At 44.5% G+C, this 26124-nt stretch overlaps 2 protein-coding genes across 3 annotated transcripts in view; one reads left to right on the top strand and one right to left on the bottom strand.

Moving 5' to 3' along the window:
* LOC147648733 (uncharacterized) overlaps positions 1 to 26124 on the bottom strand; it is a 394698-nt gene that overhangs the window by 28606 nt on the left and 339968 nt on the right. The window lies entirely within an intron of this gene.
* The window catches only part of LOC147648735 (serine/threonine-protein kinase PAK 3-like), a 249724-nt gene that overhangs the window by 1529 nt on the left and 222071 nt on the right, over positions 1 to 26124 (top strand). Inside the window, exons 2-14 of one of the 2 annotated variants that reach the window (XM_086866530.1) lie at positions 373 to 410; positions 853 to 984; positions 2122 to 2466; positions 2913 to 3002; positions 3402 to 3576; positions 5051 to 5114; positions 5811 to 5859; positions 6238 to 6350; positions 6943 to 7060; positions 7484 to 7583; positions 8048 to 8244; positions 9593 to 9730; positions 10847 to 10976. In XM_086866530.1, coding sequence (XP_086722656.1) covers positions 373 to 410; positions 853 to 984; positions 2122 to 2466; positions 2913 to 3002; positions 3402 to 3576; positions 5051 to 5114; positions 5811 to 5859; positions 6238 to 6350; positions 6943 to 7060; positions 7484 to 7583; positions 8048 to 8244; positions 9593 to 9730; positions 10847 to 10966 — 1679 coding nt within the window. In that variant the 3' untranslated portion in view covers positions 10967 to 10976. Of the gene's footprint in view, positions 1 to 372; positions 411 to 852; positions 985 to 2121; positions 2467 to 2912; positions 3003 to 3401; positions 3577 to 5050; positions 5115 to 5810; positions 5860 to 6237; positions 6351 to 6942; positions 7061 to 7483; positions 7584 to 8047; positions 8245 to 9592; positions 9731 to 10846; positions 11114 to 26124 lie in introns of those variants that run through there. The other variant, XM_086866529.1, reaches the window with a different exon arrangement.

Below are 26124 nucleotides of genomic sequence, written 5' to 3'. Positions count from 1 at the left end.
ACACCAAAGATCCAAAGTATTTTTGTCTCTATGTTGTCATGTAAACAAGGGAATGGTTGGGTAGTGGGGGAGAGAAGGGTTGTTCTGGAAGTTTTATTCTGGTTTCTTATTCTTGTAGTTTTTGTTAATGAACTTTCTTTATTCCATTTAAGTTTTAAGCCTGTTTTGCTCTTGTTCTAATCCATATCTCACTGCAAGAAATAAGTAAGTTTTCTAGTGATTTTTTTGAAGTTGTTGCTTTAAACCACACCAGTCAAGCAGGACACCTTTGAAAATGCAGACTGGGAGATCTTCTCAGATGCTGTTCTAAATAGGCCACGGTTCTCTCCAGTTTTCTCAAAGAATTTGGTTCATTTTCCTTGCCCACTGCAGGTCATCTGAGCCGTGTGTTCAGAGGTGCCGATCCTGAGGTGAGTCAGAAAGGAACATTTGATGTTCCTGGTGTTTCAGAATTGTGCAGGGAACTGTGAGCTTGGCCTGTGGCAGTAGAGTGCAGAGGGCCAGCTGGGTGGGCTGAAAGAAGATCCATTTCCATGTTTACAACAGCAATAGCAAAGGCATTGTTGGCTATTTCCTAATTTTCATTGCAGAGCTTTAAAAGAACTCAAAGCTCAGATTTGCAGAGAGAACGTTGCTTGCTGATAGTAGCCAGGGTGAACTCTCTAATTCAGAACTATTTTCTGCCTGGCTGAATTAACCCATTTTAATTTAGTTGGAGTGACTTAGAATCCCATTGCTATCAAAGCTGATGATTTGTGCTCGGTAGAGCTGGTTGTAGAAATAGAGCTGAAGAGAAATAAGGTTCTAAATGATAGGGAGCTGCCTGTCCCTAACTCCACCATCTGTCCACAGAGCCCAGAAGCAAGAGCAGACTCTGCTGTGGCTCCCTCTGCTCCTGGAGAAGAGGCCAAAGAGGAGCAAAATGAGCAAAAGGAGCACGAGCCTCCAGCTGTGGTCACAGCCCAGCCTGACCATGCCCAGACAGTAAGTGCCAGTGCTGGGTGCTGCTGTCTTTAGTGCAAGGCAGAGCTGCAAGTTTCTGAGCAGCCAGCACTTGCTGTTGCTGGCTGAGGATGCTGAGTGCTGGAGTCCTGCCAGCACCCAGCCATTCCCCCATCCCGTGGCAGCTGGAAATTGGGCTTTGAGCCGTCGTGCTGAGGCCCCAAAGCGCTGCTGCCTGCGGGTGAGCAGCTGGCTGCTTGGCTCAGGGAAGCTCTGTCTCTTGGCTTCTGCCAAGCCATGGCCAAGGCCTCACACGGCATTTCTGGGGCTCACAGGGCTTGCTTTGTTTGCTGTCCCTTTTTGGAAACCTCTGCATGACCTGGAGAAGTGTTCTGCAGTTTTCTGGAGTAATTCTTCACTTCTGCAGAGTCTTTTAGGCCACCTGTCTTTTGGCTTTTGATAAGCTGCAAGGAGATGATTGTGCTGTCCATGAAGCTGTGGCCGGCCATTCTTGTCCTGTGTGGCCAAAGAAACAAACTGTGTAGTTCTGAACCCTTCTTCTGAGGCAAAATCCACAAGTGGCAAGTTTCTCTTGATACGTTTTGTGGTGAAGTCTGCAGCTTTGGAAACTGCATTGGAGCCTAGTGTGGGGGCAAAGCTGCAAGTCCTTGAGTGCTGTCTTTTGTTGCTAAGAACCCCTTTAGAGATGGTTGTTTTTTCTCCTTAGAGCTGTTTTCCTCCTCCTGCCTCTTCTGTCCTGACACTCCCTGTTTAACCTATAAATTTCTGCCTGTCCTAGTGAGGTGAGACAATTCCATGGTTTAGGTGGTTTTTGCTGACTTTGGTCATACATGCATTACATGACCCATGGCTTCCTTCATTGGCATCCCTAGGGGTGTGTCAATTAATTTGTTGGTGGGGCCTTTTGAGGATCTCTGTCACTGCCACTCAGAATTCTCAGCTGACAAAAGAGGGAGGAGAAATACCTTGGTCCTCTTCCATATCCTGAGGTGGCCATAGAGGCTCTCTGAGCTGCAGCAGAGGATCCAATTGCACACATCCTTGTCTCCTGACTGAGCAGGATTTCTAACAAGAGTGTGGATGTCAGAAGGGCAGGAGTGGCAGGGCAGGCCTGAAAAGGGCAGCTCCCAGGCACTTGCTCTCCATTTGTGTGTACAGAACATTGAGGCAGAGCCCCAAGCAGAGCTGCCCGAAGCTCCGATGGCCATCATGGCAGTGAAGAGGAGGCCTGAGGAAGAAAGGAGAAACATCGAGGAGGAGATGAATCTCCACTGGCAGAGAGGAAATCAACGAAACCAGGTGAGTGAAAGTGAGGCAGACACTCCACTCATGGAAATTCCTCTCTGTCGTTCTTCACAGGCCTCCGAGGAGGAGCTTCTGGCAGAGCTGCAGGAAGCTGAGGCTAGGATCAGGGCAAGAGAGAACAGGCTGGAGGAAGAAAGGAGAATCATCCAAGAGAAATTAGATCTCCTCGCTCAGCAGCAAGAGGCTCTAGAAAATCGAGTGAGTGAAAGAGCGACAGGCACAGCAGTCACTGCAGTCTGGTGCTTTCTGCCCTTCTTGCCTTTCCTCTGCAGAGCAGCAGGGGGCTGGGCTGATGCCTCTCAGTGCCATCCTGCTGTAGTGTCTATCCCAGCTGCTTGGAAGGACATTTCCTGCTGTGCTCAATCTCAGCTGCTGCCCTGGACAGTGGCACCAGTCATTTGCCCCTTTTGCCAGCACTCATCTCAAGGGATTCCTGCTGGCCTGCTCCTGCTCTCCTTGTTTCTTCAGGGCTTTTTGCAAGTGAACACAGTCCCCCAGACAGATTTGGAATACAAGCTGCAAGCTGTCTGTATGCCTTGGTGAATCTGCTGCTGTCCTGCTCTTTCCCTTTGCTCACAGTCAATGAGCCTTGGCACACAGGGACAAGCTGTGGTCTCTGACTGCTTTGTTCTCTTTGACTTGAGGTGGACGTGTTGATATCTCACCTGGCAGCCTGCGAAGGCTTCCAGCAAATGCCGGCTGATGAAGAGCCCCAAGGTCGGCGGCAGGCACAGGTACTGTCCCAAGCACAAGTGCTGCAGGCTGAGCACCTTCTGAAGATGGTGCAGGAAAAGAGGACTGAGGGGGAGGAGCTCCAACATTAGAACAAGGAGCTGCAAATGTGTCTGCAGCCCTTGGAGGGGGAAAGGGATCCGTGGGAGGAAGTGCAATGGTCGTTGTTGCAGTCATCCTTGAGAAAATCCAGGAAAATGGAATATGAAACTGGCCATCAACTTGATTAAAACCAACCTTGGGTTTTGACCATTTGGTTCCAGAAGTGGGCATCCAAAAAATCCAGTTGATGAGCTTTGCATGTGGCTAACAGCAACTTCCTAAGGGCTTGCATTTGAAAAGGGAACTCGGGGTAATCTCTGCCAGCCAGCTTCCTGACACAAACTCCTTTCTTCTCGCAGATCTACACAGGCTCTTCCATTCAATCTGCTGCAGCAGCAGCAGCAGCAGCAGCATCTAAAGGAGCCTTTGTTGCCCAAGCTGAGCAGTGGAGCCGGGGCAGTTTGTCCATTTCCAGCAGTGACACATCTGCTGCTCAGCTCCAGGAGAGCCTGGGAGACTTCGTGGAGCAACTGAGTACGTCTGGTGTATTTCTTGTCTGAGGGACAGTGTATTGTGTGCACGTGCCAGCAGAGCTGTAGCAAAAGATCCTCCTCACTTTGGTGTCCCAGAGACATTTAGGACTCCCCACAGGAACTGCTGTGCTCTGAGGCAGCGAGAGAGCGCTCTGGCTGTTCCTGCTGCCTCTGAGGGCAGCTTGGACTGGCTCGGCTTTGCCTGGCATTCCCTTGCCACTAAAGGCAGAAGCAGGAATTGTTCTTGGATCAGCAGGAGGCTGTGGCCTAGCAAATGATCTATGCAAGTTCTGTGTGCTAGTGGCCAAACTGAACAGAGTATTTAATTCCTAAATTCTCCTTAGACTCCCGACTTCCCACCTGTTGTCAGCACCAAAAGACTTCACAGAAACTGATTTGGGATTTTGTCTTTTTGTTGTGGTTCTGTTTTCTGTGTGGTGTTTTTTATAGATTTTTGTTTTGGTTTTGGTGGTTTTTTGGTAGTTTTTTTTTTCTCCATCCTGAAAGAGCTGTTCTGCCCCATGTGTCTTACTGGTGTCATTTTTAGGACTGTTTTTATTGCCTCTACTACATCTACAAGGTTTTTATGAGAATGCTATATTTTTGTCAGTGAGGACTCCTTTGAAAGAACATCAGGTGACAGCAGAAACAGAGAGCAAGAGATGTTTTCATTGGGCCCACAATGAAGAAACAGATACTTGTATAACAATCTGTAATTAATATCCTAGTTTTATTTTTCTAAAGATGTGTCCAAGAGACACATCCACATGGTGTGATCAGATAAAACAGCACTGCAGGCATTTCTCAGGAGCGAGCCTGCAGCCCCTGTGCTGTGTATTCCTCAGATCCATGGCACTTTTTCATCCCTGATTCCCAGCCATTCCCATGACTCTTAGAATCCTACCTATTGGCCCAAGCCCTGCTCAGATCAGTCTCTGGGAAAACACATCAAGCCCTTTGTGATTCTGCAGCACAACCCATTTAATCTGCTTCTTGCCCATAACAGCTGCCAGTGCTGTGCTCTCAGAAAAGACCTGGTGGGGCTGAGAAAAGATCCCAGCTGATTTGGTGTCTACCTTCACCTGCTGGGACACAAAAGGGCCTTGATCTGCACCTGGCTGTGTCTGATCTCCAAGGCAATGCTGTTGTGTCCTGAACGGGGGCCACAGCTTGTCAGGGGCTCAGGCTGGCTGTGTCTTCTTGCCATTGCTTGTCAGTGCTCATGCTTGGCCTTTGCCAGCCTTGTGCTGTGCCCTGCTGTGCTCTCTGCGCTTCATTTCCTTCCAAGGACTGGACAAAATCAGTCTCTCTGCTGCCCATTTGTACTGCACAACTGCCTGTCTTGTTGCTGCTGTGCTTGCTGCCCAGCTGACCACAGAGGGTTCAGAGCCCCAGACAGCGGGGCTGCCTTTGGCATCTCCTGCAAGTTGGGATCTCTGCCTGAGAGTGAGCATCTTGCATTTTGTTTCCCTCAGGGAGAATGGTGAACAAGGAAAATCCCAGAACAAAATACATTGAACTGGAAAGTCTTGGCAGCGGGTGAGTCCAACCACAGTCACTTCTACACAGCCATGGGCCAGGTGTTTCCCTGGGGGAATATCCATCAAGTGGGAAGTCAGACAAGTTGTCCACATGTTTAGACAGCGGGCTTAGTCTGCCCCATGTCTCAGTACTGGCCAGAATTTGTCAAGTGTGCTCAGAAGGCATTGTCAAAGACATCTCCATGCTGCCAAGGTCTTGCCTGCAGCAAGGAACAGAACCTGGGAAATCTGCTTGTCTCTCAAGTGTGGGACAGCTCAGGATTCATTTCCTTCACATTTTTGGATGTCTCCAAATCATCTGGCCACACTAATGAAAGGAGAAGAATCTTGCTTGCCTGAAAGCACAACCTACCCCCAATGAGAGCTGTCAGATAACAGTTCTCAGGAACATTTCTCTCCAAGAGTTTGCTAAAGGAAATACTCCGTGCTCAGGATTAGAATTGCACAGTTTAGAAGCTGATAGCCGAGATGAAGGAATAAGCTGCCTTTTGGAGCTGAGGCAGTAAAGCCCAAGGCTTCAGGAACAGGCCCAGTGCCCAGGCACTTGAGGGGAAAATGCATCATCTGCCTTCTGGCAGACCCCTCCTGCAACCTGCAGCTTTTAGGCATTTACAGCAGAGCTCTCCTGTCTGGACTGGCTTCCACTGCAAGATCTAAATGGCTTCTCCTTTCTTTGCTGCTGTTTTGTTTCTAGGGGTTTTGGAGAGGTTTCCAGAGCACTTGACATTGCAACAGGAGGAGAGGTAAATGTCAACAGCCCCTGCAGCCTCTGCTGCTCTCCAGGCCTTTCCCCACTGCTGACAGCTGTGGCTGGAGCTTTGAGTAGAGCTGTGCTGAAAAGGCACAAGAAGCACAGACTGGAGCCAGCCTGCAAATTGCACTTGGAACAGGCTTTGTGGACAAGGCAAATCGCCAGTGGCCACATGTCCTGTAACTGGCCCCCAAGGGAGCAGAGAAATGGGCTGTTGGAATGTCACTCCCTAATTACTCTGGTGATGAGGTCTAATCACAAGGCACTTAGGCACAGCTTGGCTGTGCCATTCCAAAATCACTTGCTCCATGTGTGTTGTGGTCTCATGCTATCAATTTTCTCAAATTACTCCTTTTCAATGTCATTTGAGGTGGCCATAAAGAAAATAAATGTGCAAGGAGTGAGTAGGAAGATACTAACCATGAATGAAATCAGGATCATGGAGAGTAATAGGAGTCCCAGGATCGTGAATTACTTAGCCAGGTGAGTGGTCACGGTCCTATCCCTTGAATGTTTCTTTACATACTACAAGCATGAGAGCTTAAAACCCCACTTTGGTCAGTGGCAGGAAATAGAGTTGTTAATGATTATTTCTCTACTTATCTCCAATGGATGGGAAGAGACTGCATTTTGTCTGCATGAATCCACCCTGGCAAATGCAGACTGAAAATTCTTCAAAACCCTGCATCAGCCCTATCTTAAGAATTCAATACCTTCTAAGTTCATTGCCTCCACAGTTCTTTGGGCTTGAGTTTTTCAAGTTTCTTAAATGCTGATGAACCATCCAAGAGAGGATTGCCCTTGCATTGTTGCCCCTCTTTTCCATTGCTGTGCATGCCGGGAAGACTAGGTGCTTATTTCCAGAAATGCCATGCGTGACAGGTTTTTTATCTGGGCTCTTCCTAAACTGCCTTTCTCCTTGAGACAGCACAGACTGCAAACACTGCACAGCCTAGAGGCAATGTCTATGCCTTTTCTTCTGCCCTTGTCTCCAAGGGACCCAGAAACAAGACTCAAGCAAAAAACCAACCTAGCCGTGCATGTTCACCTGCATGGCCTTGTTTCCTTTTTTCAGCTACCTTGTGCATGAGGAACTCTGGCTGGTGATGGAGTACATGGACGGAGGCACTCTGAGAGATCTCATCGACGAGATTCAAATGTCTGAAGGAGAGATTGCAGCTGTCAGTCGGGAGGTCAGGGATCCCATCTGTGCTTCCAAGGCCTTGAGCTGCATTGTCTGGGAAACAGGGGCTCAGAATGGGAGTGATTTCATGGGCCAAGCTTGGTTTCTGTGCTGCTGCTCGGCTATGGGCAAGCAAGAGCATCTCAAGGGAACTGTCTGCCAGTGCCCCTACACTCACTGGACTCACTTCCTGTACTCTTATCCCCTGCTCTTGTATTCTAGCTCTGTCTCTTGCATTGGCATTTGCAGTTCTCCACTGAGAAAGGTGCTGCTCTGCTACTGTGGGAGCAGCAGGCTCTTGCTCTCAATGGCGCTGTGTTCTGCCATTCCTCCCCATTCCCCTGCAAAGGGAACCTTCCACAGCTGTTTCCTTGCTTGTGTGATGAACTCACAGCACTACTTTTTGCCCCCCTGGTTCTCTTTTCTCTCTCAGTGCCTGCAAGGACTGGATTTTCTTCACTCCAACCACGTGATCCATCGAGATGTCAAGAGCAACAACATCCTTCTCAGAACCGACGGCTCTGTCAAGCTGGGTCAGTGTATTCTTGCTCAGCTTCAGCCTTCCAGGAATGGGGGGTGTGGGGCTGCTTTCAGTGACTGCCAGCTCCCCAAAAATGCTGCTGCTGGCAGTGCAGGGGTCCCCCCTGCTGTGGGCTGAAGGCACAGTTGCAGTGTGCACACAGCTATGACAAGGAACCACAAGCAGCCAAGAGTGCTATTGCTCTGTGTGTGTCTGTGTGTGTTCCTTCCAGAGGGAGGGAGCTGCAATCTAAACCTTCAGGGGAACAAAAGGCACTGCTGGAGGAAGTGTAAGAAATGGGGGGATGTTTGAAGTAGCCAATTCATATTTCCTTGGCTAAAGCCCTAAGGAAACAGAGCAGGGAGTGTTGTCCAGGAAATTCAACTGCACATTCTCAAACTTCTACCGGGGAATTCTCTGGCTTGGTTTCCTAATTGACAGTATTAAAATTAAAAGAGTATTTTGCTTTCTCCTCAGCTGATTTTGGCCTTTCTGCTCAGCTCACCCCTGAGCAAAATCAGCGGTGCTCGGTGACCGGGACTCCTTGGTGGATGGCACCTGAAGTGGTGAAGCGTCAACCATATGGCCCCAAAGTGGACGTGTGGTCTTTTGGAATTGTGGCAATTGAAATGGCCGAACAAAAAACTCCTTATGACAGTTTCACTGCTCAATCGGTAAGGAGCAAATACTCTCTGATCCCGCTGTCTTTCTCACCTGTCCCGGGTTCTCTGCTCACTGCACAAAATCCCATGGCCATCTGCTGGAAGTCCTTCCACCAAGGCCCCTTCTACAAATGGCCCTGCAGCACATCAGCATCTGCTGGAGCTTTGGTTGCAGCACTGGGGGAACTCAAGCCTTACCTCGCCCAAACCATCTCCATTCTCAGGCAGCATTTTGCTTTGCCTTACAAGTCGTTCCAGCTCTTTTGGCTGTGTAGATGGCCCCAAGAATAGGAAACAAGCATCTCAGAGCTGCTGTTATCTTTCCAGAAATGAAGCAAAGAAACTCAAACCAAACCAAGTTTCTAAAACAGTGCTTTTGAGAGAAGAAGTGCAGCCCCATTCTTCTCACAGGGAAACTTGTCTGAAACCCAGAGATGAGGCTGTAAAGCCAGTCTCTTCTGCTTCTTGTGCAGTGCTGCTGAGACACTCAGTGACCACCTTCTTTCCTAACCCAAGCTACTTTCTCCATATCACCAAGCTGGAGCCTGGTGACGGGGAGAGCCTGCCAAAACCTCCTGTTTGTTTCCTGGCACTTTCTGGGATGGGCACAGCGTTAATGCATTGACTTGAGAATCCAACCAGCACAGGGTTACCACAGGGATGACACTTCTGATTTCACCATGAATATTTTCCTTTTGCCACATAAGGGAACCGGAAATTTTCAGAGTGCTGAGAGACAGAGCTGCAGGCGGCTCCTGTGTGCCCAAACAGGCATTTTCAACCCAATACATTTGTGGAGGCATCTTAATGTGTCTGTGTTGAAAATGAGATTCCAAAGGTTTGTTTCCTTCCCTGAGGAACACCTGCTGCATTTCCTTTCTTTTCTTCCAATTACCATCATTTTCAAGAACAAGTCAATAAGCTGGATGAGTTTTGTTTTATGGCAGCTGTGCTTAAGGGACCAACAAGCACTGCAGAGATTCTTTTCATGTAAGAATCCTTGGAAATAGTAGGGTTAGTTAGAATAGCAAAATCCCTCTTCCAAAAAGGCTGCCAAGCTGCTGGGAATCCTCCGAGAAGGAAACATGTATTTGCTGATGTAGTTGCCACTAACTAGATCAGGCAATGAAATCAGCTGCCAAGGCAAGATCTGCTGGATGTTAGCAAAGCTGTGGCTTTGGGGCTTGGGTTTTTTCATGATACAGGAAAGTCGTCATCCAAATGCTACAGGAAAGTCATCTCTGCCTCTCTGCCAGGGCAAAAACTGCCACTGCAGAGTGGAGCTTAAACAATGGGCTCTGGGAGAGCAGTTCCAGATGGGAAAGAAGCAGGTGGAGCCTTGTGTTTCCTTTTTCTCCAGGCTAAATTCCACATAGCCACAGAAGGGACCCCACAGCTGCGGCAGCCCGAGCAATTCTCGCCTTTGCTGCGTGACTTCCTGAGCTGCTGCCTGCAGAAAGGCGAGGTGCAGCGCTGGTCTGCCAAGGAGCTGCTGCAGGTAAAATGCCAAAAGGGCTGCAGGTGAAACAGTGTCCCAGGGATGGGCTCCTCCTCCACTGAAATCCAAGGCATCAGATGAGCCCCCATCCTCCTCACTTCCAACCTTGGTGCTGTTCAGCTGACAGTGGGGAGGAATCCTAGACTGGGCTGGGCTGGCAGGGAGTGCTGGGTTTTAGCGCTGGCTAAAATCACCAGGGCACTTACTCATTTCTTGCTGGGAGCTCTGGATTAGGAGAAGGGCAAAACAGGCTTCAAACTTCAAAGGAATAACAAATTTTATTAGCAGGCCCACAAGAATAAGAAAGGTCTCACCTGTGCAGTGAAAGGGTTCAATCTCACCCAGGTCATGGCAGTCACGGTGTTGGATTTCAGGCTGTGCTGGGCCCCTCTCTCTGCCCGGGAGCCGCTGGGAGGGGAGGCTCGGCCTGGAGCCGTCGCTGCACGCCGGGGAGAGGGTTTAGTGTGGGCAAGATGTCAGCAGCCGTGGCCTGGCCCAGCCTGGGGCCGGGGTCCCGCAGCCTCCATCCCCCGCCCGGGAGCCGCTGGGCTCTGGCCCGGCCTCCCCCAGGAGCACAGGCCGTGGGCGAGCAGGGCCGGCCTCACCAGAGCTCCGTTACCTTCGGGCTCCGGAAGCAAAGAGGGCCAGTGCCCGGGCTGGTGGTTTTCAAAATGTGCATCATCACAGAGGCGCATCTCATTTCTAAATGGTGCAAAATGTTGTCAGTTCTCAGAACTAGCCAGCCATTGGCCTGTCTCAGGCACAGAGGAAGCTCCCAGCAGCTTCTCTCAAAGAAATCACTTCCGTGCGGGGTTTCTTACTTCTTTCCCTAAATGTCAATTCATCTCAAACTAACTCACAGGGACATGGAAAGGTCATCTAGTCTGTGTCCTGCAATGAGCAGGGACATCTTTCAAGAGATCAGGATACTCACACCTCAGATATTTCCAGGGGTGGGCCACCTACCAGCTCTTGGGGCAACCTGTGCCACTCTTGCCCCATGCCCCTGACCTACTCTGACTCAATCCCCTTTCCATTTCAAAAGTATTCCCCTGCCTTTGAAGCTCTTAGCTTGGAAAATCATGCTTTCTTGTTGTTTTCTTTTCCTTTCTGCAGCATCAATTTATAACATCGGCCATGCCTGGGTCCAGCTTGGCACCTCTCATCGTTGCCGTGAAGAAGTGGAAGGAGGAGGCAGGAATGCAACAATCAATTTATAAACTGTCTTCTCCATGAAAAACTTAGAGTAGGATTACAGAGTAGGACTGCAGAGTAGGATTGTAGAATAGGATTATAGAGTAGGATTGTAGTGCAGGATGGTAGTGTAGGTTTGTAGTGTAGGATTGTAGAGTAGGATTTTAAATAAAATTTCTAAAATCTCAACTCCTTTGGAACATTTCTCTCCTTCTGACCCTGTGAGAAAGCTCAACATTTCCTTCTGAACTGTCAGTTTTTTCTTAGAGGTGGAAAGTGACATTGATGGCTTCTTTGGTACAGTTTGTAAGGGGGGAAGGCTCCTCTTCATTCATCCTCCCCAGACCACACTGCCTTTGGAATATGGCCAACTGGCCAAGTTTTGCCCAGCTCTGGCATTTCTATTTGAGGCAGAAACAGCAATGGCATTTGCAGGAAAAACCAAAGGAGGAGCGGTGCAACACAAACATCCTGTGCAGATGCAGGCTGTGCAGATGTGACTCGAGACTATTTGGGCTCCTGCCACTTGGATTTGTATCCCTAAGAGAAATCTCTTTGGCTGGAGGAGAGTCTGGCTGAAGAGAGAAAGCAGAAAGAGCAGTGAGGGTGCTGTGCAAGGTCTCCTGTGGTGCAGAGCTGTCAGCGACTGTGAGGTGAGAGCGGGCCCGGCCTTGGCCAGGCTGGAGCCCCAGCAGAGCCCTGACAGAGCCCAGAGAAGCCTGAGCCTCGGCAGAGGCAGGCTGGAAGGAGGCCCTTGGAGCTGCAAGAGGCAGCAGCCTGGCCCTGGCTGCCTCTTGCTGGCACCAGGCAAATCCTCCGCTCTCAGAGCCAAGCTGGCAGCTGGCTGCTCCTGAGGGGAAGCGGCGCCGTGCTGGGCACAGCACACACTGGTGCCATGGGCTGTCTGGAGTCTGCACAGGAGGAGAGAAAGGCAAAGAGCAGCCCAGGGCTGCTGCCCTGCCTGACCATTGCTGCTCTTCTGCCGCCTGCCCTGGAACTCCTGGCAATGGTCAGCAGTGTGTGCAGCACTCTGGGCACAGGGGGAGGGAGCCGGGCTGCTCCGCAGGCTCCAGCACAGGGCAGTGTCCTTCAGGCACGGCATTTCTGCCAGGGGAACCGAGGCCAGCGTGAGGCACTGACAGCAAGTCAGGGCACATCTGCACGAGCCAGTGCCTCACACAGCTCTGGGACCAAGCGCCTGCAATCCTGGAGCTCTGCACTGAGCCACAGCAAAGGTGTGAAATGCAGAGGACTTTGCAGAAATATTCAGGGGCACCAGGCCAGCCTGCTTGGTGCTCTCTGGGGCACAGCAAGCACTGTGCAATGCAGCTTGGAGCTGCTGGCAGAGAGGGACTATGGGCATGTGCCTGAGGCTTGTTCTTGAGTAGTGATTTGGAAGGGAGCAGAAGGGTCTCAGTAGGCAATTGGTGTTTTCTTCATGAATTGCTGAATGAAAGACACAATGTGGCCTCACGCAGCAAGAGAACTTGCAGAACTTACTGACTATAAGTTTGTGCTGAATTCCCAGAAAAGGGAAGTGTTGAAGTGTAACAAACAGGGCTTTTGAATTCAGGTAGCTCCTGAGCCTTCATCCAAAACAACCACCAGGAGGCTGACAACTATCTCGTGCAGAGCCCTGCTGCAAAGGCTTCCATAATCACGGAATTAGAAAATATGAAGCTTAGGAAAATAGAATGTGCCCATCAAGTTAAAAAAGTTTAAAAGCTTGTCCTGTGCAAAGAATGGACAAGTGAGTTTGTGGTGGAGCTTTCTCCCTCACTCCTGGCATTGAATAAACAAATCCCTGCTCTGTAGGACCTACACTATGGAGTACTGTTTTCTTGATTACGTTTTGCTCATCGTAATCACACTATGCTTTTCATTTTCTTCTTAGAACCTTCTAAGCATGAAGTGAGTAAGACAGTGAGTTGTGTATTGATAGGGCCAAAGAAATATTTCCAAATGCCATCCCGGGAAAGGAAAGGACGTGAAACAGCGCTGGGGAAGCGCTTCCCTCGCACAGCCCTCAGAGCTGCCACCATGCACAAGATGGCGGCCGGGGCTGAGGCTGTGCCACCATGCACAAGATGGCGGCCGGGGCTGAGGCTGTGCCACCGTGCACAAGATGGCGGCCGGGGCTGAGGCTGTGCCACCGTGCACAAGATGGCGGCCGGGGCTGAGGCTGTGCCACCATGCACAAGATGCCGGCCGGGGCTGAGGCTGTGCCACCGTGCACAAGATGGTGGCCGGGGCTGAGGCTGTGCCTCTCAGAGCGCTCTGCAGCCTCTGCCAGCCCAGCCCCAGCCCCGGAGCAGCGCAGGGCGGGCAGAGCCCCCTTCCAGCCGTCTGCTTCAATGGGCATTGACAGACACCCGGGCCACGCACACAGGCTGACACCTTTGCTCTGTGCACACAAACACGTACCACACACTTGGGAACCTCGGCTGGCAGCATTTTCAGGTGGAAATACAAAGAAACTCCAGGGTTTGAAGGTTTTCAAATAGAATATTTCATTTGCCAATAAAAGGATCAAAAGCAGAAAGGGCCATCCCAGCCTGTTTCTTCCATGCAGGAATGGTGTCACAGTGACTGTGAGCTGATGAAGACGGAGATGGGATTTAATCCAAAGCAGATTGTGCAGTGGGTGCTCACCTGTGATATGTATCCCTCACAGTACCTATTTATTTGGAACACTAGGAAGATTATGAGCCTGGGCAAGATATTAACCCTTTCAATACAGGGATGAGACCTACAAACCTTGTTCATCTCTCCAGGGACAGAAAAGGACAAAATAATAACACACAAAAAAACAACATAAAAACATCAAAGTCAGTAAAAAAAAAGGCCAAACCTCAGATAGAAAAGAAATGAAAAAATGGAAATTGAAACTAAAATAATCATTTAGTAAGGCCATAGGGATAATCATTGATAGACTAAAATATCTCATTTAATTCATGAAAAAAGTATAAAATAAAGTATTAAAACTATAAATCTAAACAAAAGCATCCATTAATGAAACAAATGTTAAAATAACTGTAATCCCATTAAAAGCTTGAACAGAAAATAAATAAAAACAATAACATGCCCATTGCACCCAGGGAGAGAAGTAGAAAACTTCTGTTTCCAGAGATGATCAGAAAAACGAATGAAGAAAACATCTGCCTTCAAACAACTCATCCTTAAAATAACACCCCATGAATTCATAACCCATAGACACACCTCTATGAGGGCTGTAAAAATGAGAAAAATGTCACAATAGAAAATTTTTTTCCCAGATGCCTGCTATTTGTAAAAATAAAAAACACACAAAACCTGTTTCTTGTAAAAAAGTCTTCATGATACAATAAGAAAAAACTCCTCTCCCTACAAAAACTAATAAAAAACTTGTGTAATGAATACTGTTTTAACATCCGAAGTTCTATCTCTATGCTGTCAGTTAAAAAAAAAAACAACAAAAGTTATTCAGGAGAGGAAAGGCATTCTGTAAGTTTTATTCTGGTTTCTCATTCTTGTAGTCCTGTTAATAAAGTTTCTTTATTCCTTCTAACTTTTAAGCCTGGTTTTGCCCTTCTCCTAATCCATATCTCACAGTGAGAAATGAGTAAGTGCCCTGGAGATTTCAGCCAGCGCTAAACCCACCACATTATTTAGTGCATTAGCCAAAAAATCAAATTAGAGAATCTCAGCCACTGCACCAGGCTGAAGCTGAGGATCCCCAGCCAAGCTCAGAGGGAGGAGAACACAGCATTTGTGGGATCCTTTCCAGTCTGACTTGCTTTAGCTGGAGCCTGGGGGAGGAGAGAGCGGGAGAAGGGTTGGCTGAGTCCTCTCCCCTCTGCCTTGCCCTTCTCTGCTGGATCCTCAGTTCATCCCACACCCACCCCAAGACTCCATCCCCATCCTACTGGGGCTGACGGGATTAAAGGAGATAAAGAGGAGATTAAAAAGATAGAGAGGAGAGAAAAAGAGAAGTTTAAATGCAATTTAAATATGAAAGAAATACCTATGTTAGTGAGTGCTGAGAGTTCCAAGGGAGCTGAAGGGTTTGCAAAGGGCCAGGAGCCCGTGAAGGGCTCAGGAGCTGCTGCTGCCGGGAGGGAGGAAATGCACCAATGGCTCCCAGCAGAGTCTGTGCTTTGAGGCTCTTTCCCAAACAGCTGCAGGAGGGAAAGCAGCTGAGTTTGGAGGAAGAGTTTTCTGCTGAGGTTTCCTGTTTGGAGCTGTCACAAGCTTGAGCTGCTCAAGGGAAACGCGGCTCTGCTTCCAGCAGGGCCCAACTGCCCGGGAGCACAACTTGGTTCCCTGGCCCTGAGCCAACGGGCAGCAGCAGCTTCTGTTCCCTCCTGGCTCTTGTGTCATTTCCAGCAGCACAAGACACACCAAGAAAAGCTCCTCCAGAACATGCCATGAGAAACACAACCTGATTTCATTGCATGCAGGAGCTCTGTCAGTCCCACGGGCTCAGGTTTGTTTGTCAGTGAACAGAGCAGGGAAAAGCACAGACACATTCCCTGCACAGGGAATTCACAGGAGGAAAGTGCAGCACTGGAGGATGAGCTTGGATACAACGTTCCCACGGCAGTTTTGGGGATAAAATCGTCAGCAGAGAGAATAGAAAAAGTGCTACCAAGGGTGGGCTGGGGAGGGCTGGTGCTTCCCGGGAGGCTCCCGAAGCTCAGCAGTGTGGAAGAGTGGCTATCTAACATAGGTCGTGTTCCCATGCAGCAATTAGCTGAGAAAGAATTAAACAACAGTAGAGTGTAGTTGGTATGAGATGTTGCAAAGTCAGAAAGACCTTAGTGATAACTGTGAACTGACAACAGGACATTGTGATCAGAAGAATGTGGATTCAGCACAGATGAACGACCACAAGAAGGTGGAACTAGGTGGAGTTGTCCTTAAACAAAATACCCAATAATGAGCTTGCTTTTGCACTATGTAGGAGCCTAATTATTGATGTTATATAGGGAGTTTGGAGTTGCCAATAAAGGAGACTTGCTGATCATTCATATTGAGTGCTGCTTGTCTCCTGCCGAACTCATCAAATGGCGCCCGAACAAATGGGACCCTTGGGACCTTTGGGACCTTTGGGACATTAAAAAGCGAAGGCCACGGGAGTCGGCGACAGGGGACGGGTCCTCCGCAGCAAGGACGGCGAAAAGCAACGGTGCCGCGCCCCAGGCGACCTCAGAGGAGAGTCCTGGCCGTAACGTGCTGCCAAACCTTGTAGGGCTGCAACAGCGCTGACGGTAAGATGGAAAGGCAAGCAGCACATGATTTATTTACCTGCTTTTTAGAAAAGCTACAGCTTAAGGGTTTTGATTTGCACAAGGAGCTTCCTGGACTTCTTGCTTGTGGGTATGCTCTCGCCTTTGCCTCCCACTGCTGGGCAAACACTCCTATCTGTGCTGCCCATGGAAAGAGGGAGGGAGACTCAGAGAGAAGGAAATAATGAGAAAGAAATTCCAGAGCAAACACTGAAACAACGAACAGAATCTGTTCAGTTACGGCAGGATGTGATATATCCTGAACTATTTGCTTCACTTTTGGAGTCACTCTTAACACTACAATCTTATTTAAGTTCCAACTTTGCTACCCTGGAGGAAAAGAATCCAAATTTAGATTGGTTTCCACCCGAACCAGGGGGACATGGGGGAGCACTGAGGTGTGCGCAGAGAGCGGGGGCACGCCCAGGGCAGAAGCAGTGCAGAAAAAGTTCCAAGGCCATGCTGAACAATTACAGAAACAGCTGAGCAGAAACAGGTGGCTCAGACAGCTTCAAAAAGAGACAAAATAGCCAAAAAATCACAAACTATATGGTATCTAATTCAAACTTCATCACTGTAATTAGAAGTTGATAAGCTGCAATGGTCACCATTGTTAGCACCTGACCGTGAGAGACTTTTCGTGTAACATCGCTTGCTTTTGTAAAAATCGTGCCCCTTTTTTCCTCTCTCAGTGAACAAGAGAGATTGAGAGAAACAACTGTATGTGTTAAAGTTAACTTTGTGAGGTGTTTTTTTGTTGTTTTTTTTCTGCAAGAGCATGTGGAGAATGTGAAGAAAGATAACAGCAGCAGAGAGCAGCAGCAGGGCAGGCAGTCCACCCCCCTGCTCCCTCTCTAAGAAAAAGCACCAGGATAGTACCCGGTTTGTTAAAAAGTCATGATTCATGGGTTTTTAAAAATGTTTTTATATACCCTGTTAGAGTTAATTTTGTGTTTTAAGTAATTATGAGTTTATGCAGTTGCAGTTTTTTAGAGTTTTCCTGGAGAAATTATTGTGATTCTTTGAAAGTTTAAAAAGGCCCCTTTTCAAGAAAAAAGGTGTTTAAGGTGAATATTAACAGAAGTTACCTTGCAATAATTAGCCTTAAAACCTAAGGTTAAAATATGGTATAATTTACAGCTACTAAGAAAACCTTCCAATTGATGTTATCTACAAAAGATATTTATGGTTTGAAAAAATTAATTAGTTAAGAGAACTTTACTGTATAAGACAAAGTTAAGTTAAAGTATATATTACCCATTTGCTTGTTTTTTCCACAATTCTAATAAGGTAATTTCAATGTGAGTCCTTTTGTTATATAAAACACATATAACTGCATATATACCAATTTGGATTTTGGATTTTAGTTTAAGAATTAGACTTAATGTTTCTGAAAAGTGCTACAAAAGCTGAATGGCAACTTGCCAAATCCTGTGTTGTTGTGGTTTTTCTCTAGAAAAACTGCACTTTAAAATCCTAACCAATTTGAACATATACTAGGCAAATTCCTGTTTTGAATGAGTATTTTTAGTACCATTTGCAGTTATTGTGGGTTATTCTCAAAGCTAGATGACATAGAATTGTGATATACTTGTTACATTTTTATAATCTTCATAGTGAATCCATGTTACTGTTATATTGTGTTTAAAAGGTATATATCAAACTTTTAGTTGCCTCTTTGTAGTAACAGAATAAGATTAAGTTATGTTTTTATTTAATATAGATTAAGTGTTAATAGAATTAAGAGAAGTCAAGTTTTATTATGTTTAGGCTTGAATGTTTTTAAGTTAAGTTTTGTAACTTAGATATTCTTTTAAGGTTAAGTTTGTTACTTCCTTTTGTCATAAATCATTATTGTTAGGTTTAAATATTGTTTAATTTAAATTGTTTTATGTTTTATTGGAGACACTTGTCTAAACTGCAAAGTATAGTTATTTTCCTAGAGAGATGAAGATAGCCACAACTGAAACAGCTGTGACAGAACACTGATGAAACCTGCTCGTGGATAGAAGGGAATGCAGTCTGTGACACCCTTGACTTCATCAGGAGTTCTATTGGTTGTTGCAATCTCTGCAGTTTTTGTTTGTTATAGCTTTCTTATTTTTCAGTGTTTCCAGAATTTTAAGAAGATTTACCATTGCTGACGATCAGCTGCCATGGGAGAGGCTTCAGATTAAACCAACTGCTTTGTGGTTTAATTGGTCTGGTACCTGAGGCTTCTGATCATTTGCTTTGTACAAATGCATTTTAACAGTTTGCTGTGCTGTAAGCATCTCCTAGCTGCTGCTATTGAGAACCTTGTTTTAGAAATGAGTTAAGAGGCATCTTTCCAGTTTAAAGCCAGGCCCTGGCCAAGCCTTAACTTTACCTGGACAGAAAGTTTGCCAGCAGATCCAGACGTTTTCTGTACCAAATCAGTATTTGAGTCACTTTTTGACTCAGCAATTTGACCCTATTAATATGACAGCTGGATCAATTTTGAAGTGGGCTTGGAGAATCATTTCCGGAGGTGGTTATCCAATCCTTCACTGATGATTTTTTGTTTCTATTTGTTTGCAAAGTATGGGATGCTGGTGCAGTGTTTTAGTAATTAATAGTAGTTTTATATTACATATGTTATTAATAATGTTTATAATTTGATTGATTTTTAACTGTTATAGGTTCTTATTCATTGTGTATATGGTTTTGTGTTAATGTTGATGTGTATAACAGAAGTACATCACGTTTTTATTTAAAAAAAAAAAAAAAATGGGGGAAATTGATGCCCTAAAAGCATTTGATTAGTGTAATTCATTAACTTCAAAGGAAGAAGTGTCTGTGTTTTGTTGACAGGTTCAAAAAGGTCACCTCTCCATCTGACCAGACTGTGCCTCTGAACACACGAGATCCAGTGAACAGAGAAGTCACCACACAGCCTTGGTACTCCAGACATGGATCAGAAGTGGAGCTGTCAGGACACAGTTGTGTCTGAACACTACACAGACAGCTGCCAACAGAGATTTTATGTTGTTATTATGATGTTGTGTCTGTACCAATTTTTCAGTTATCTTTTGTTTTAAGATTTAGAAGGATGTGAAGAACAACCTGAACATCAAAGCCCTCAGTCACTGATCAGCTGCCATCTGACATCATGGGAGCAGTGAATGTTCCAAGACTGAATCGTGTTAAATCATAGTCTGTTTGTGAAGGAAATTCTGTAGAAGATCTAAGAAAAGTGTAGAGACTCCATCTAGTTGTATATAAAGCAAATTGTAGTTGTGTGTTTACCCTTTCGGCAAATTGCTTCCACACTTAGACTACATATATACCAGAGCACATGTGATAAAAGTAGTTAGATAATAGTTTAAGATTAAGAGTTTAGCCTGTGTAGTAATTGTTATGTTAGTATAAAGTATAAGCATTTCCCCCTTCAAGAGGTAGTGTAAGCATCTTTGAAAGTTCATTTAACGATTGAAGTTTTAGCTGTGAGTTTGCAAGTATGGTGTCATTTACATGCAACAGACTGCTTATGGTAATTGTGTTGTATATAGTCCTGACCAACTGTCTGCTAACTAACATCCAAAAGTGACAGAACATATGGGTCACTCTGGCACACTGAACTGGCCAAAGGTCAATGTGTCTGAGCCTAGCCACACCTGGAGATCCTTTCACACCTGTCTCATAGGAGTCCCTGAATGGGATCCTCAAGCAGCATTTAAAGGTTTAGTTAGCAATGAGACTCGACTGAATCAATTGGCAATGTTGCAAGAGTGCAATTGCACTGTTGGCTTCACATTAAGACAACTTGAAGCCTGCTGGCAAGCAAAAATTACCAAAGTTCTCAATGTTACAACCCTCAGAAGAATTAGATTTGTTAAGTTCCACCAATACCTCAGGTGGATGGATAATGTTTGAACCCCCGACAAAACGTCATTCTAACAAAGTAATGCAGCACTGGGCTGCAGACAACCCTATAGCTGATCTCGTTACTACATAGAGTAAAGCCTTTATTAGTGGTGCAATCTCACAGAACAATTACCAAAGCGATTAATTAGTTCCATATTCCTAATCTGGGAGATAGAGCATGGAATGAGATTCCTGCTAGTCCACATAGAAACCCCGTTATTTTGGGAAACTTACTTTGTTTCCATCCAAGCTTACACCAATTGCTGAATGTAGTTGATAAAATAAAAAACATCGGTCAAAGTGAAGCCTGAACGAATTAAAGCTTAGCAACTCTAAAAAGGCTCGCTTGTTAGACTAAGAAGGATTGAACTTAACATCCATGATGTTAAGTGAACTTTCAGCCGATGTGAGTAGTGTACGTCATGCAGTATTACAAAATCGAGCCACAATTGACTTTTTGCTCTTAGCACAAGGACATGGTTGTGAGGAGTTTGAAGGCATGTGCTGCTTGAATCTTACTGATCATTCAGTTTCCATCCATGGGCAACTGCAACAGCTACAGGATGGGTTACATGCCCTGAAAGAAGATAGTGACCCCACTGGAAGTTGGTTCTCCAGCTGGGGCATCACTGGATGGTTGAGGTCTCTTGTGCTGGAGGGGGGATGGACTTTACTTATAATGTTAATTGGGATGAAAGTCTAAGTTGTGTGTTATCTTGGCTTCATGAAACTATAGAATGAGTCACATCCAAAGCCTGGTTTGTGCAAAAAGAGAAAGGGGGAATTGTTGCTATATTTTATATATTAGTAAAGGCCTGTCTGCACAAACCAGTCTTTGAAATAAGTCGTGATATTAAAGGCTAAAGTCCTTGAAACCCTCCTGCAGAAGAGAGAGTAAAGCAAAACAATATCCTTGTGTTCAGGAGAAAAAATGCAAACCTGTGTGTGTTAGCCAATAGTAACTTGCTCTGCCCGCAGGCCCTGTAGAACCCTCTTAAAGGTGTGCTAAAGATAGAAATAAACGGCGTTCACGTTTACTTCTGTGAAGAGCGGTGGGTTGCTGGCGGTCCTCCAATGAAGTTCTACAAATGAAACATAACAAATGTCATTGGGGTGCAGAGGCATTGGTGAAATTGATGAAACAAAAATTAATCTCGGTACGGATGCTAACAATGGCAAAATCAGTAATGTCAAAATGTGAAATCTGCTTAAAATCAACTCAGTGACTAGACACAGGCATAGCTAGGGAAGATTAGGATAGGAACAGAATCAGGATGACACTTGGCAAGAAGCCTCTAGTAGAGTGAAATTTGGGTGGGCCCTAGAGTCTTTGGTTGGTCCTATAGCAAACTGTCAGAAGAGAGAAATGTTGTACAAACTTACAGGTCAAGTAGATAAATTAGCAAGAGTGACCTGAGAAAGATTTAAAGAACTAAACATACAATTACAATTTACTACTCCTGAAAGAGCATGGAGTGTGTGAGTTTTTTAAAGGGACGGATTGATCATTTCTGCATCCACACCCCAAATGTGACTGCACATGTAGAATATGACATCAATCAATTGCAACAAATAGAGCATGGAGCACAGGAAGAGCAAAAGGATTTGTCTCCAAGTTGGTTTGGCAAAATCTTCAAAGGGTTTGGGTGGAATGTGAGTTCATGGATTAAATCTATCATTGAGAGTGTGATCATCTTACTAACTGTATTCTTAGCAATTTGGTTAGTTGACAGCACCTTCAAGGGAGAAATACAGAAGAAAACGTCCTGGAACCAGAAAATAATAAAGGCACTGATGTGAGATCCTCACCCACCATCTTCTGGTTCTCCAGTTCGTGACAACATCCAGGACAACGCTTACATCAATCAAGGATTCGAAGAACATCAAGTATAAACTCAGAAACAAAGGACTGTATCAAGTGAAAACATTTGCACTTATAGTGAAGTGAAAATGCTTTCAAAGGGGGGAATGATAGTAAAAGGTCTTATAATCATAGAAAATTTGGGGACTTAGAAAGAAAGTTAGGTTTGGCAAGGCTGGGAAAAGTAGGCCCTGGGAAATGTTAGGCCTTGTGCTTGCTAAAGATCAGGTGAAACTGCACCTGTGTAGTCAGTAGATGATAAATGATACAATTGTTAGATGTAATTAGATATAATTATTGTTTAAAGAACATGAGGAACAATGTTAGGGGGGCTGGGGGGGATCATGAGAAATCCATGCTTGGGTAACATCAATGTATACAATAGAACAATGTAAATTTAATAATTAATATGTAAGTTAAATAAGGATAGAGGATAAAAACATGTTCACGTCAAAACGTAGGGGTCAGATTTGGGTATGTGTACCCATGACACCCAGAGCTCTACATTAAAGCACCTTCATATAATCATTCCATGATTGTGTGTGTTCCTGAACGCTAACAATTTCATCAGATTTTACCGAAATTTTGTGGGATTTTCTGTAAAATTTTATGGGATATTGAGGAGATTTAGGGAATTTTGTGGAAAGTTTTCTGGAATTCTGTGGATTTTTCTGGAATTTTGTGCAACTTTGTGGTGATTTTGTGGGATGTTTCAGGAATTTGGTAGGGTTTTGAGAAGATTTCAGGAATGTTTGGGGACTTTTCTGGAATTTTGAGGGATTTTTTCGGAATGTTTTAGAATTTTTCCCTAAATTTTTTGGGATATTGAGGAGGTTTTTTGGTATGTTTCTGGAATTTTGAGGGATTGGTTTGGAATGTTATGAAAATTGGAGGAGATTTTCTGGGATATTTCTGGAATTTGGTGAGATTTTTAAGAATTTTGTGGAATTCAGAGGAGACTTGAAGAATTTTGTGGGATTTTTCTTAAATTGTATGTAAATTTGTGGAGATTTTGTGGGCTGTTTCTGGAAGTTTGTTTGGGTTTTGAGAAGATTTAGGGAATTTTGTGGGAGATTTCTGCCATTTTATGGGATTTTTCCTTAAATTTTGCGGGATGTTTCTGGAATCAAGTGGGGGTTTTGTGGAATTTTGAGGGATATGGAGGAGACAAGAAGAATTTTGTGGGATTTTTCTTAGATTGTGTAGAAATTTGTGGAGACTTTGTGGGCTGTTTATGGAATTTGGTAGGGTTTTGAGAAGATTTAGGGAATGTTGTGGGATTCATCTGGAATTTTGTGGGATATTGATGAGACTTGAAGAATTCTGAAGGATATTTCTGGAATTGTGTGGAAATTTGTGGAGATTTTGTGGGATGTTTCAGAAATTTGGTAGGGTTTTTAGAAGTCTTATGGAATTTTGTGGGAGTTTTCTGAAATTTTGTGGCATTTTTCTGCAATTTTGTGGGATTTTTTTGGCATGTTGTGGGATTCTTCTGGAATGTTGTGAGATATTGATGAGACTTGAAGAATTTTGAAGGATATTTCTGGAATTGTGTGGAAATTGGAGGAGATTTTGTGGGATGTTTCAGGAATTTGGTAGGGTTTTGAGAAGATTTCTTGAATTTTGTGGGAGTTTTCTGCAATTTTGTGGGAGTTTTCTGCAATTTTGTGGCATTTTTCTGCAATTTGTGGGATTTTTTTCAGAATGTTGTGGGATATTGATGTGACGTGAAGAATTCTGAAGGATATTTCTGGAATTGTGTGGAAATGTGTGGAGATTTTTTGTGCTGTTTCAAGAATTTGGTAGGGTTTTGAGAAGATTTAGGGAATTTTGTAGGAATTTTTCTGCAATTTTGTGTAATATTGATGAGACTTGAAGAATGTTGAAGGATATTTTTGGAATTTTGTTGAAATTGGAGGAGATTTTGTGTGATGTTTCAGGAATTTGGTAGGGTTTTGAGAAGATGTAGGGAATTTTGTAGGATGTTTTCGGAATGTTGTAGAATTTTTCCTTAAATTTTTTGGGATATTGAGGAGGTTTTTTGGTATGTTTCTGGAATTTTGAGGGATTGGTTTGGAATGTTATGGAAATTGGAGGAGATTTTCAGGGATATTTCTGGAATTTGGTGAGATTTGTAAGAATTTTGTGGAATTCAGAGGAGACTTGAAGACTTTTGTGGGATTTTTCTTAGATTGTGTGTAAATTTGTGGAGATTTTGTGGGCGGTTTCTGGAATTTGGTAGAGTTTTGTGAAGTCTTTGGGAATTTTGTAGGATTTTTTCGGAATGTTGTAGAATTTTTCCTAAAAATTTTGGGGTATTGAGGAGGTTTTTTGGTGTGTTTCTGGAATGTTGTGGGATTGGTTTGGAATGTTATGGAAATTTGAGGAAATTTTGTGGGATGTTTCTGGAATTTGGTAGAGTCTTGGGAAGTTTTAGGGAATTTGGTGGGAGTGTTCTGCCATTTTATGGGATTTTTCCTTAAATTTTGCGAATGTATCTGGAATTACGTGGGGATTTTGTGGAATTTTGAGAGATATGGAGGAGACTTGAAGAATTTTGTGTTTTTTTCTTAAATTGTGTGGAAATTTGTGGAGATTTTGAGGGATGTTTCTGGAATTTGGTAGGGTTTTGAGAAGATGTAGGAGATTTTGTGGGAGTTTTCTGCAATTTTGTGGCAATTGTCTGCAATTTTGTGGAATTTTTTCGGAATGTTGTGGGATTCTTCTGGAATGTTGTGGGAAATTGATGAGACTTGAATCATTTGGAAGGATATTTCTAGAATTGTGTGGAAATTGGAGGAGATTTTGTGGGATGTTTCAGAAATTTGGTAGGGTTTTGAGAAGATTTAGGGAATTTGGTGGGAGATTTCTGCCATTTTATGGGATTTTTCCTTAAATTTTGCGAATGTATCTGGAATTACGTGGGGGGTTTGTGGAATTTGGAGAGATATGGAGGAGACTTGCAGAATTTTGTGGGTTTTTTCTTAAATTGTGTGGAAATTTGTGGAGATTTTGAGGGATGTTTCTGGAATTTGGTAGGGTTTTGAGAAGTTTTAGGGAATTTGGTGGGAGATTTCTGCCTTTTTATGGGACTTTTCTTTAAATTTTGTGGGATATATCTGGATTAACGTGGGGGTTTTGTCGGATTTTGAGGGATATGGAGGAGACTTGAAGAATTTTGTTGGATTTTTCTTAGATTGTGTGGAAATGTGTGGAGATTTTGTGGGATGTTTCAGGAATTTGGTAGAGTTTTGAGAAGTCTTAGGGAATTTTGTAGGATTTTTTTGGAATGTTTTAGAATTTTTCCTTAAATTTTTTGGGATATTGAGTAGGTTTTTTTGTATGTTTCTGGAATTTTAAGGTATTGGTTTGGAATGCTATGGAAATTTGAGGAAATTTTGTGGGATGATTCTGGAATTTGGTAGAGTTTTGGGAAGTTTTAGGGAATTTGGTGGGAGTGTTCTGCCATTTTATGGGATTTCTCCTTAAATTTTGCGAATGTATCTGGAATTACGTGGGGGTTTTGTGGAATTTGGAGAGATATGGAGGAGACAAGAAGAATTTTGTGGGATTTTTCTTAGATTGTGTGGAAATGTGTGGAGATTTTGTGGGCTGTTTCAGGAATTTGGTAGGGTTTTGAGAAGATTTAGGGAATTTTGTGGGAGTTTTCTGCAATTTTGTGGAATATTGATGAGACTTGAAGAATTTTGAAGGATATTTTTGGAATTTTGTTGAAATTGGAGGAGATTTTGTGGGATATTTCTGGAATTTGGTGAGATTTGTAAGAATTTTATGGAATTCAGAGGAGACTTGAAGAATTTTGTGGGATTTTTCTTAGATTGTGTGGAAATGTGTGGAGATTTTGTGGGATGTTTCTGGAATTTGGTAGGGTTTTGAGAAGTTTTAGGGAATTTGGTGGGAGATTTCTGCCTTTTTATGGGACTTTTCTTTAAATTTTCTGGGATATATATTGGATTAACGTGGGGGTTTTGTCGGATTTTGAGGGATATGGAGGGGACTTGAAGAATTTTGTTGGATTTTTCTTAGATTGTGTGGAAATGTGTGGAGATTTTGTGGGCTGTTTCAGGAATTTGGTAGTTGTCGTGGTTTTAAACTACTAACTAAGAAAATAACTTACTTCTTGCTGTGAGATATGGATTAGAATAAGAGCAAAACAGGCATACAAC

The sequence above is a fragment of the Cyanistes caeruleus genome, chromosome 31 (genome assembly GCF_971803275.1).
Source record: "Cyanistes caeruleus chromosome 31, bCyaCae1.hap1.1, whole genome shotgun sequence".
NCBI lineage: Eukaryota > Metazoa > Chordata > Aves > Passeriformes > Paridae > Cyanistes > Cyanistes caeruleus.
The sequence above is the reverse complement of the archived record's forward strand: the minus strand, read 5'-3'. Positions and strand labels throughout refer to the sequence as shown.